The sequence below is a fragment of the Stylophora pistillata genome, chromosome 2, assembly GCF_964205215.1.
Source record: "Stylophora pistillata chromosome 2, jaStyPist1.2, whole genome shotgun sequence".
Taxonomy (NCBI): domain Eukaryota; kingdom Metazoa; phylum Cnidaria; class Anthozoa; order Scleractinia; family Pocilloporidae; genus Stylophora; species Stylophora pistillata.
Window position 1 is genome coordinate 48,924,865 of NC_142520.1, and position 11,552 is coordinate 48,936,416.

Here is an 11,552-nt window from a genome sequence, read left to right on the forward strand (position 1 = left end):
GGCGTGTTGGATAATAAATCTCTTTTTAAACGTTTTGTTGTTTGTATTTTGATACGGCACAGCTCGTTAAGGTACTCAGCAATCCCTCACAACAAAACGTTTATCACCTTCAAGACCACACCCATTTTGAAAACTGGATTCATTTTTGCGTCGGGTCAGGCCTCTGGGCTCTTACTTTTGTGACGGGATGACAGAAACGGTTTACTTTACATCTCGCCTGTACATCTTCTTTATTATATCAGTTTCACAGCTCGAATTTTTGTTAATATTGCTTGAAGCTACGATGGACCCTACAAAGAAACCTCCGCAAAATGCTCAAGCGATGCTTTTCGCAGAGGTTCTTCGGTTCCTTGTTTCATTTCAATTCTACCCATTGTTACGCTGTTCTTGAGGATGGGGACGATCGAAAAGCGAACGGAATTGAATGAACTGCGTATTTTAGCTGTTGAAAGTCATATGAAGATGACGAACGAAGCAGATGAAGAAGTCGACAGCGAGCCCAAAACGTTCACCGGTAAGCATAAAACCATTGACTTTGATACAAACGACTTTGAGGTTTGATATGAATCAGCTGAACTTCTACAATTCTATTCCCTGCGAGACAGAATAGGAAACGTACAAACATGCGTTTATTCATGGGCTCCAAAATTTTTTCTGTGCATTATGAACGTTTTGATATTATGGAGATCATAATAGGCTGTAGTCAAACGAAAAGCCTCATCATTTTGCCTAGATGAATAGGTCGGAATTTGCTGTACGGTGGGCTCATAATCTTCACTTATATACCTATAAGTTTGATCAAGACTAAAAAACGTGGCGAGTACGTGAAAGAGTTTTGGAATTACTTGTTATGCGTGAAAAGGCCAAATATTTACACGTGACTGAATTTTACAAAGGGATATGATGGACACTCTAAACGGGAAGATCAAGTCGGCTGGTAAGATCTAACAGTTCCTCTCTTGTAATACTTCCCTTTTTTAATTAAAACTAGAATATAACATTGCATACAATTCTACGGGTTATACATGACTTGACAAAAGTCTTTTCTTATACTTCATGATCAGTGAACTATGATTCACTGAGATGGGACTGTCTCAATGGTCCAAAATGAGGTATGGAGAGAGGATTGCTCCAAGTGGCTCTGAGCTGATAAACTCAGAAAATGAATTACAAAAGTATGTTAAGGCTGTTGAATGCTTAACCAAGTTCGCTTAATGCCAAAATAAATAAATACATTCTAAATCACACGAACAGGACCAGTCGCCTGGGGGTGGGAGAGTTGGAGGAGTTTTGTTGTGCTATAGAAAAGTTTTATCGGTTTCTTAAGTATTTTAATTCTCCCCTTGTTGGCAGTCAATTTTCTATATTCCCCCGTATACACTCCGTTAAGGAACACTGCTCCCCCCTTTTTGTTCCCCTGAAAACCCACATTATCCCACAAAATCCACTGAACCCACCTCAGGCGATGGCCGGGGATTGGTTTCTGGCGTAAGCTTGGAGGTACTCTGTCTGATGCTACTGTAAAATTAAGATGGTATGCTTCGAATCACCAGCGTACAAAGGTCACATATTGGGTCATACATGTGTTCTGCTAACACAGGTTTCGGAAATCTGGAGGCTTTCAGCACTTTGTTAGTCAAAAACACATTTTTGTCGTTCCACAGTGAGCCACTGAGCTTGAGCGTGTTTAGATAGCAATTTATCCCCTTAGACGCTGGTTACTTTGGGAGAGATTATATGTACTTGATAAACTTAAAAGAGTATGATAGGTTTGAGTTGTATGTCCTCGGCTATTTTCAAAGCTTGATTTTTTTCCACTACTTGATACCGAAGTTGTTGCTGACGGCTGTTATTGATCACATGATGTTATTAAACATATGCCGGTTTTTGCATGGATTTTATTCTGCCATCAGAGCCACCGGAATTAATTTGTCAAGAAAATACCATCTTTCGTTATCGCAGATGAGAGCTCCTTTTTAAGTCTCTGTTGTGAAGCCGTGTACCAGCAACTTTACAATTTTTCATCAGACTCCAAACTACTTTCTCCAAATCAGTTTGGTTTCCGTTCCAAGCTTTCAACAGTAACTGCCCTTTGCCCATATTACTGACAATATATTTCAGAGTCTTGATAACGGCTGATTTACCGGAGCAGTTTTAGCAGACCTCTCCAAGGCGTTCGATACCGTAGACCATATGCTTCTGGTTGAAAAAACGGCAAGGCCATTGGCGCTGGCTCCTAAGTCGTAGAGTGGTTTGTCTCATACTTCAATAATCGGTACCAAGTAACATCTGTTGAACTGCTATCAGTCCCCTTCTTGTGAGGTCCATGTTGAAGTACCTCAAGGTAGCATCCTCGGCCCTCTACTATTCCTTATCTACATTAACGATCTTTCGAACTGCATAGAAGACTGTCAAGTAATCATGTATACACACGACACTGTGATATACTCAAGTGGAAAACGCTGCCAAGACATTCAATATCATCTAAATGCCGACCTTGCCAATTGAACTCAGTGGCTTAACAGTAACTATCTGACATTAAACACTCAAATATCGAAGTTTTTATTGTTTGGTAACAGTAGCAAATTGCAAACCTACCGAGGTATCAAGCCGGAAATAGATGTCAAAGAATTGGAAAATACAGATTCAATCAAGTATCTTGGTGTAGTTATCTACAAGAACATGACATGGCGTGAGCACGTCGGATCAATAATTACCAAAATAAACCAAAAAATCAGTTTACTGAAACGAGTCAAACATCTATTATCATCAGAAACGCGCATCACATTGTACAATTCCTTAATAAGTCCTCTTTTTGACTATGTCGATATCATCTGGGATGACAAGCATTACACCACTATCATAGAAGATTTGCAAATATTACAAAGTAAAGCTGCAAAAGTTATCCTCGATTTGCCGATCTACGCCTCATCCACGGACGCTCTAAAAACTCTAAAGTGGCCAACACAGCTCCAACGGCGCCTTGTACATAGATACATTGCCACCTTTAAGTACATTCATGGCCTTGTGGATTATAGTTTTAACTGATTTTAAGAAATTCTGACTTCCATAGATGTGATACAAGAAGAAAGAACGATTTCCGCCTCCCTCGAGTAAAAACGAACTATGGAAAACAGAGACTTTATATATATATATATATATATATATATATATATATATATATATATATATATATATTTATATATAACTAACTGCAGACAGTACCGTTTCGGCCTTCTGGGCCTCATCAGTGCAGTGCTAATGCTAGGATGGAGGAGAACCAATATGGTCACCCCAAACGATCCAACCTTTGTGGTATCGTCTAAGCCATGCCAGAGTGCTCAAACTAGAGTACACTAGCGAGCATGCGCAATTGCAGAGCAATGACTCATCCTAGATAGAGTGCTCAATTTGGACATGAAAGCAAAGCTTTGTATGCCAAAGAGCTATATCTAACTGCAGACAGTACCGTTTCGGCCTTCTGGGCCTCATCAGTGCAGTGCTAATGCTAGGATAGAGGAGAACCAATATGGTCACCCCAAACGATCCAACCTTTGTGGTATCGTCTAAGCCATGCCAGAGTGCTCAAACTAGAGTACACTAGCGAGCATGCGCAATTGCAGAGCAATGACTCATCCTAGATAGAGTGCTCAATTTGGACATGAAAGCAAAGCTTTGTATGCCAAAGAGCTATATCTAACTGCAGACAGTACCGTTTCGGCCTTCTGGGCCTCATCAGTGCAGTGCTAATGCTAGGATGGAGGAGAACCAATATGGTCACCCCAAACGATCCAACCTTTGTGGTATCGTCTAAGCCATGCCAGAGTGCTCAATACATATTTATATATATATATATATAAAGTGTGACTTGATTTTCGTAGAACAGTGCTCAATACATAGAAGTAGAGCGAAGTATATATTGTGGGAGGAAAAAGACAAGTAAACTACAAGTTCATCCCTACAAGCCTGTTTCGTGGTCGCCCACTCATCCCCATATATATATATATATATAAATATTATGAGAGGAAAAAAGGACGTAACTACATTTCCCAATGAAATGTAGTTACGTCCTTTTTTCCTCTCATAATATTTATTCTGCTCTGCTTCAACGTATTGAGCACTGTTCCACGCGAAAATCGACTTGCAGACTTCCTATATATTCTTTTGCGCATATATATATATATATATATATCTATATATATATATATATATATATGCGCAAAAGAATAGAATCTCTCAGAAACTTCCTTTAAAGAAATCGACTCCATTATCATTTTTAAGCATAGAGTGAAAAATCATGTATTTAGTTAAGTTAGTGTTGACATTTTATCCTATCATGTTTATATACCAAGTGTATTACTTAGTTTTTGTGTTTCTAATGTGTTATCTATTTACGACGAGTTTTATTTTATTCATTTTTATTTTACAGGGCCTCACAGTATACCACTCTCCAGTAATGTGAGCCCCCAGTATAAAGACTGTCATTATTATTGTTATCATCATCATCATCATCATCATCATCATTATTATTATTATTATTATTATTATTATTATTATTATTATCGCAAAGAAATCAACTGAATGCTACATTCTAATCAGGCAGCACAGGGCGAAAACCGTAACCTGTGAGCCATGGAGTAAAAAATAAATGTACATTAGCTAATCCTAAAAGGCTTTTCCGTCGTGTCTACGGTCCTTCTTCTAACAAGAACTCAAACTGCCACCTTGAAATTCCGGGCAATATTCAGCGTGCCCGAGAGCACTGCCCTCTGCATCTTTCGCAATACGTCAGGGCTTCTGCCTCCGACCAGCTCGCGCGTCATGACATCCAGCTCCCGTGACCAACCCCCGAGGGTATCCATAATGATGTTATATTGCTTCACCTCGTAGCCTGGGAACTGCTGCCTTAGTTGCCAGTTAAGGGATCCGTACTTCAGTGTCTTCTCTTCATCCTTTCTTGTCCGATTGTTAACCCACGGGCAGCTCATTTCCAGGGTCACAACTCTCTTGCACATATGATTTACAATGCGTGCATCCACCCTATTGCATCTGACCTCTTGTTGATCAGCATATATAGGTACATCCCATTAAGCTTTAACATTCTCTGACTCATTTATGGGCTTGTTGTTATCATTATCATTTTTATTATTATTATTATTATTATTATTATTATTATTATTATTATCATTTTTATTTCATTTTTATCTCAGTGCTAATATTATTTTGGATGGTGCCTTACAATAAATTTGAACACAAACAATGTCTGATTCCAGAAAATGTCCATGACCCCACCAACGAAGAATGTTTTGTTTGACCCCACCCCCACTCCCATCTGGAAATTCCAGTCTTACTTCATACTTAAAAAAAATAATAATAATAGTAATTTAGGTCTCAGGACTATGAGCCCCTTCCCTTGGAATTCCAATAACCCTCCTTGGTATTGGTGCATTCATGGATATTTTCGGGAAACACACAATTATAACTCTTTGAATATAAAGCAAATTGCAATTAATTTCCCGGGATGATAACAGTCAGTAAACAGAAATATTATAGTTGACGAGTACTTCCACAAGCTATTAAAGACATCTATATTAAAAACTCACCTCGTTTATCGTATCCTTGATTTCTAGCAGAGCGGGGCAACTGTACACAGCTATTGCTCGAAATCGAACGATATTTCCACGTGCATTTTGCGTGATGTCATCACAAGCACCCCGGATATAAAACCGCAATCGACCGCGCATGTCTCCAATCTTACATCCAACAAATTTCGGGTTTCTCTCGCTATTGTAAAGAATAGGCTGCTGCCTCGCTAGGGCTCGCCAGCAATAAGCCTTGCTGGCTGTTACTATGATAAAATATTATTAATGATTGACAATGATCGCAAACAATTTAAATGACAATTTTAATCGTTTCATATATCAGGTTCATTAGGTCTCAGTTCAGTTCAGTTGTTATACGTGTTTGCTAACCAGTTTTGAAGAGTTACACAGAATGATCAATGATGTAAGCGGGAAATCGGCGACAGAAGTAAACCTCCATTAGTTTAGTTTGTATTGTCGTTTCATTATCCACTTTTTTAAAATCGGTGTTGTAAATACCCGAATGTTTCATAATTATATTGCATAATTGTATGTTTCAGATCGAATAATTCCTTCAAATAAACTTGTTCAATATACGATCGACGGTTTCCCGGCGTTATTGTCTCAATTATCCAACGATCCACCGGCCAAAGAACCAAAGGTGCCCACCCTTGCTGGACACGAGGAAAAGTGAAGTAAATGTCATTCCACTTTTCCAACTGTAGATGTCGGTACATTTCTTAATCCTATGAACGTCGCTGTTGGAGATAAAATTATTACAAGCATAACTATCATTGCCGGGTTGATTTCGAACGGTTCTGTCCGGATCATCAGGTAGGGAAGGGTTCAGCTGTCATAACGTGACCGAATAGATTAGCTCATGTAATCATTTCACAAAGATGCACTGACAAGGACTGGGCACTAATAAAGAGATACTTGTAAACAATCCTGTAAATTCTTACTCGGCGCGGAAGTCAATCTTTTACCTGACGAGATCCTTTGAACATCCATGGCTACAAGGGATTGTCGGGTTATTGGCCTTCCCTAAGATCATGACAGTCATGGCAAGTACTTAACTGGTTAATCCGTGTTGTTCATTAACGAGGTCAGAAAATGTATTTTCGTGAAAGCTTTCGATTCCACCCTCGTGTACAATTTTCACGGTTCCATTACTTGATCAAGACATTTAACGCAATTAAATCATGATCCCAAATTGTGTCAGGAGAAAACTCACCGAGACATTAATTACGGTTCCGCGGATGATTATTTTTGGATTGAATCCAGCGGCAATCCAATAAACCGACAATCCAGCGGCAAATAAAGCTAGATGTAAACAAGAAAGTTCTCTTTGGGGCATCAGCTGATCAGTATGGGAGGGAAGCTAAAGGGACTGTGGGAATTATTAGAACCGGTGGGACGGCCTGTTACACCAGAGACTCTTAGCTTCAGAACAAGGCTATCGGAGTTGGTATACTTGTTGCCTTTAGATCACATTGATATATAAGTTAATTTACTTCTAGTCATGATACATTTTACCCTCTGAAATAATTTCATGCTGCTCATGGACTGATCCGGAAAGGCTTCACCAATTTACAGTTTATTTTGATGTGAGCTACGATTTAGTCTACCACGCTAGATGGAATTACATTTTTGGGAGGGGGGGGGGGGCAACATTGCTATTTACTACGTTGTGATCAAACTATGATGTAATATATGATAAGTGCATAGATTATTCAGTTCATGTTTATGTCAGTCTTTTATAACCTTGATCCTGATGACCAGATGTTAGGAAGCGTACGAAGTCACCGAAGTTGCATCTTTCTTCATTGCTTTACTGGAGGGACAACGGCTGTCCAGCCGTATTTTGAACTTTTCGATTTTTCGGAGAAAAAAAGCGCGATGGAACTTTCTCATATAACTTTCGATATAGGTTCATTAAAACGGTTCCTTAGAAAAAATAAAATGAACTACGAAATTTTGCAACTGTCGGCGGGTTCTGGATATTTACGGTCAGTGACTTTCAAGGCCTTGATATCCATTATTTCCCAAACAGAGTATTCTATAGCATTACTACTTTATATTCTGAGTTCCACAAGGTCTAACTCGATCGCAAAGGAACGAAAACTCCGACTTTATAATTTTGAAGGTCGGCCGCGCGGACGCCATGTTTTCAGATTTGATGGCTTAGTGTGAACGCATGGAATGATGCCCACTAGTACTCCCTAAAGCTCTTAAAACATATGCGCAAACAAAGGATTCTGATTTGTTTGTTGATCTCCTGACAATAGAGGAAGTTTGGAGACAAAACTCTGCTTAGTAGGGAAGGAAGGGGGGAAGCTTTCTCGCGCGAGCCAATTGCGGGGTTCGGACGGCTACAAGCGGTTCAGGTGTCCATGTGCTAACATAAGATATTTACAAGATGAAGTGCTTCTGGTTACAATTGGGTCATTCCATTTAATAATTTCTGCTCCCCCTATATAAGAAACTAGCCTTTGATTAAAAATAGCCACCGTAAAGTCAATCAAATATAACTAATCCCATAGATACATGTACGCACCCAGACTGCTTATTTTTTAACTTCGCGGTAACAATTATAAGTTACAGCGGTGTTTGGAAATCTGCATACCGAATCATAAATAATACAAAACAGACCTATGAGTTAAACTTTGCATTTGGAATTTGCATCATCATTATCCAAGGAAGGACAACTTCTCCTCATAAAGGCCAACTAGGGCCAAGTCCATTTACTAACTACTCAGATCAAAGTGCATCTTAAATCGTTCTTAATTACTTCATAATGGCGCTTTTCACAAAAGTTGCAACAGATCCACGCAACGCTAGGATGGGGTCTGTGGATGAGTTGAATCAAAATAGGCTCCTCTGGCAAATAATTGATGGTGGCGTACGTTGACTAGTAAAGTTGCAGGAGGCGTCATTCCACTTTCCAGATCGTGAATCCTTTCCGGCATACATAAATGCACAATTCTCATTGTTGTTATAATTGTTCGGTTCTCCAGCTGCCCATGAATAAAATTGGCTTGTCACAGGAGTATCGTCAATCCAGTAAAACTTATTGTCCGATTTTCTGTAAAGTCCAATCCATACATCCGAGTCTTGCACTGATTTGCTTATGAATTTGTTCTCATCGGCAGATCTGATGTCTGGTAGATATCCCCCGTGGCTCTTGCAGATCCTGCGGGCTTCAGTCCAACTCTGCGTTGGACTGTCGAGGACAAGGTAACATGATCGAGAATAGAGAACCCATCTTTTTTGACAAACCTATTGTTATCAGCGAGAAAGAAGTAAAACCTCCAAGTAGATTGAAATCAACTAGATCAGTACATATTGAGAAATGTGTGGATGATTGAAAAAATAACTTTGAGCCAAGAGGCTTTTGATCCAATCATGAAGATCTTTAGGGCGCTATTTTGTCAGCCCTTCCCACAGATACCTCAAGACTCGCGAATGAACTAAATGTGAAAAAGGACGAAGAAATATGACAACTGTTGCTTAATCTAGAGGTTTCCTTATGATAGAAAATCGTCCACCTTTCCCGTTAAATTGTGAACAACATGCGTGTATTTTAAAAATATGATATAATGATGTACCATCAATGAATCATTAAAGCTGTTTTCAACTTATAACAAGGAGGGGGGGGGGGGGGTAGGCTGTATACACATGTGTTGAGGCGCATTGGTAATTTCTCGATTTTCTTTCACATTTCGTATGCTTTTGAGACATCAATTTACGCGTATTCTTTTCTCGCTTTCATTTATTCATTTACTCACCATTATTTTCGCGCTTCAGGTAAATACATCGTCCCCAAAGTGCCATATTCAGTTTATTTGGGTTCTGTTTAAACCCTTTCCGTGCAAGCGTGTTGTTTTTCCTAAATCTCCTCAGTATTTGGTAAGTTTCTGTCTCATTGTACCTTTCTACTTATTTTCCCGTCTTATTCAGTCGTCACCAACACCAACAAAGTTCAAAGAGCCAGGGGACTGTAGTTTAAACTAACTGTCAATAACTGCCTGGTAGGGAACTTAGGCAGTTACGACGGTAACGCCACGGAAGACGTTGACTAAAAAGTAAGTTTCTACTTTTAGTTAGAATTTCAAAAATGGCTGCATGTGTTTATCGTCTCATAGGGTGCCAGACCTCAAACTCAACATAACGCGTAAAAGTAGCGTTGAGTTCCAAATGTAAGTTTAAATAATTTGCCGCCGCGGTTTCAGTTCGCAGACAACGCAAAACTGGTGATTTCACGTTGTTGTTTTGCAAAGGACGGCAAAGAAATGTACAAAGTTTTCAACCGCACGTGCTGGGCTATCGTTCTGCCAATTAGATCTATTGTTTTTCCACGTTCTCGTTTCTTTCGCCGTCGTGGTTTGCTTAAATTCACTATTATTAGGGGGACTGTGGTGGAGGGGGAGTCTAAAGAATATTCACAGAGCTTAAGGGGATAATTTTTCGTTACACAAAAGACCTCTAACTCCTTCCCTCCTCAACAGTAGATGGTGACCGTTCCATAAAATTATAAGAGAACATATAATGTTGATTCTGACCCTATGTAACAGCGAGAAAGTCGCTCCTTCGTCGTCAGAAAAAATGTTGTTTTCGTTAACGATGAACATCTCGTGCTTGTTCAGTTCACAAGTTCCTTCGTCTTTCCTCTTTAAGGAAAACTTGAAGTTGGTGGAGGTACACCAGGTGTTTCTGAGACATTGCTGACTGCATGATAACAAACTTCGTGAATCAAACTGTTTAGAAACATATCCTTTCAGCCTCTTATTTTCAAAAAAGAAAAAACGAGCCGAACATTTGGCGTTGTCTTCGGCATTACCCAAAAGGAATAACAACACAGCTGTCGCCTTCGAAGCCATACCTTGCTCTGTTGCACTATGTAATACTCTTTGCAGCTTGTAATAAAACTTCCTTTACTTCGTAACTAGACTAAAACTTCTGAAACTCATTTCTGGAGTAGCCTTCGGCGAAAACAAGTGCTGTATTTCCCATCAGCATCAACAACAAAGCTGCACCTGTTTTCTGTGTAGTCATGACTGTTTGTTAGACGAAACAATCTATTGAAGGTATATCATGCATGGATTATATCCCACCGGTGCACGCCGGGCTGGCGCGCGCTGTGAAGCGGAACTTTGCCGCCCGCTGTTGTTTGAAATTGAACTGCGGAGATACGAATAAAAGTATAAAACAGTTTTCAAAATGACAGTCGAAAATGCTATTTTGAACGCCACTAAGGCTCTGCGTCCACAACGTAATGAAGTCGGTAATTTCTTTTTGTATAAAGAAGAGGTAAAAAGAACACTGTGTGGACCAAAGCTAAGACGACACGAATTCCAACGTCAACACTCCCCGAAGGAGAATTGAACGTGTGGCTAAAGATGCTCTATAGGCGCCTCAGTCCAAGAATGAAGGCCCGAAGCGCTTGGACCTTTACGCTTGGCTTTACTTTCTCTATGCTGCTCAAGGGATATATATGTAATTTTTTCAACACTTTCAGAAAGAGAAAGTTTTTATTTTCACTTGCTGTAAAGTGTCTTCACTCTTTCATGCATATTAGTTTGAGATTCTCGCGAGTCGTTTAGTTCTTTTTACTTTACAAATATACACAAAATGATAACAGCTGGTTTGGAAGATTTCTATTCAATATGCTAAATATGCCTGTTAAACGAACATACATGTTTGTTATTTTTAGGGATGTCTCATGACAGGCTGTCGCAATGGCGGTTCTTGTTTGTTTTATGAGAAGAACCAAACATTTTCATGTTCCTGAATAAATCCTTGGACTGGAGATGACTGTCAAATAATTGGTAAGATTGCATTTTTTTTTTTGTCAAACCTTTAAAACAGGTCAAAGTAATAAGAGTGCTCAATAGAACCGAACATGTAAATAGCCGCTCCTCAAGCAAAATCCAGCTGGCTGGCGCATCTCAGAATAAGACAGAACTCTTT

At 39.4% G+C, this 11,552-nt stretch overlaps 2 protein-coding genes across 2 annotated transcripts in view; one reads left to right on the plus strand and one right to left on the minus strand.

Annotated features, from left to right (window-relative positions):
• Nucleotides 1-8,035: 8,035 nt before the first annotated feature.
• Nucleotides 8,036-10,462, minus strand: LOC148740033 (C-type lectin BfL-2-like). The gene is made up of 2 exons (XM_088749630.1): nt 10,145-10,462; nt 8,036-8,861 (listed from the first exon to the last, which is right to left on the minus strand). The coding sequence occupies exons 1-2, from the start codon at nt 10,460-10,462 to the stop codon at nt 8,448-8,450; spliced, it is 732 nt and encodes a 243-aa protein (XP_088605756.1). The 3' UTR covers nt 8,036-8,447.
• An 849-nt stretch (nt 10,463-11,311) lies between these two features.
• LOC111346197 (uncharacterized) overlaps nt 11,312-11,552 on the plus strand; it is an 82,115-nt gene continuing 81,874 nt past the window's right edge. Inside the window, exon 1 of the mRNA XM_088748112.1 lies at nt 11,312-11,410. The gene's annotated coding sequence lies outside the window, so the exon portion shown is untranslated. The remainder of the gene's footprint in view (nt 11,411-11,552) is intronic.

What these genes read in the sequence shown, in the direction of transcription:
- LOC148740033 (XM_088749630.1), bottom strand. Translation starts at nt 10,462, where the DNA reads ATGGCTTCGAAGGCGACAGCTGTGTTGTTATTCCTTTTGGGTAATGCC. An exon ending in CTTTCTCGCTGTTACATAGG is followed by an intron (nt 8,862 to 10,144) that starts GTCAGAATCAAC and finishes TGATAACAATAG; the next exon opens with GTTTGTCAAAAAAGATGGGT.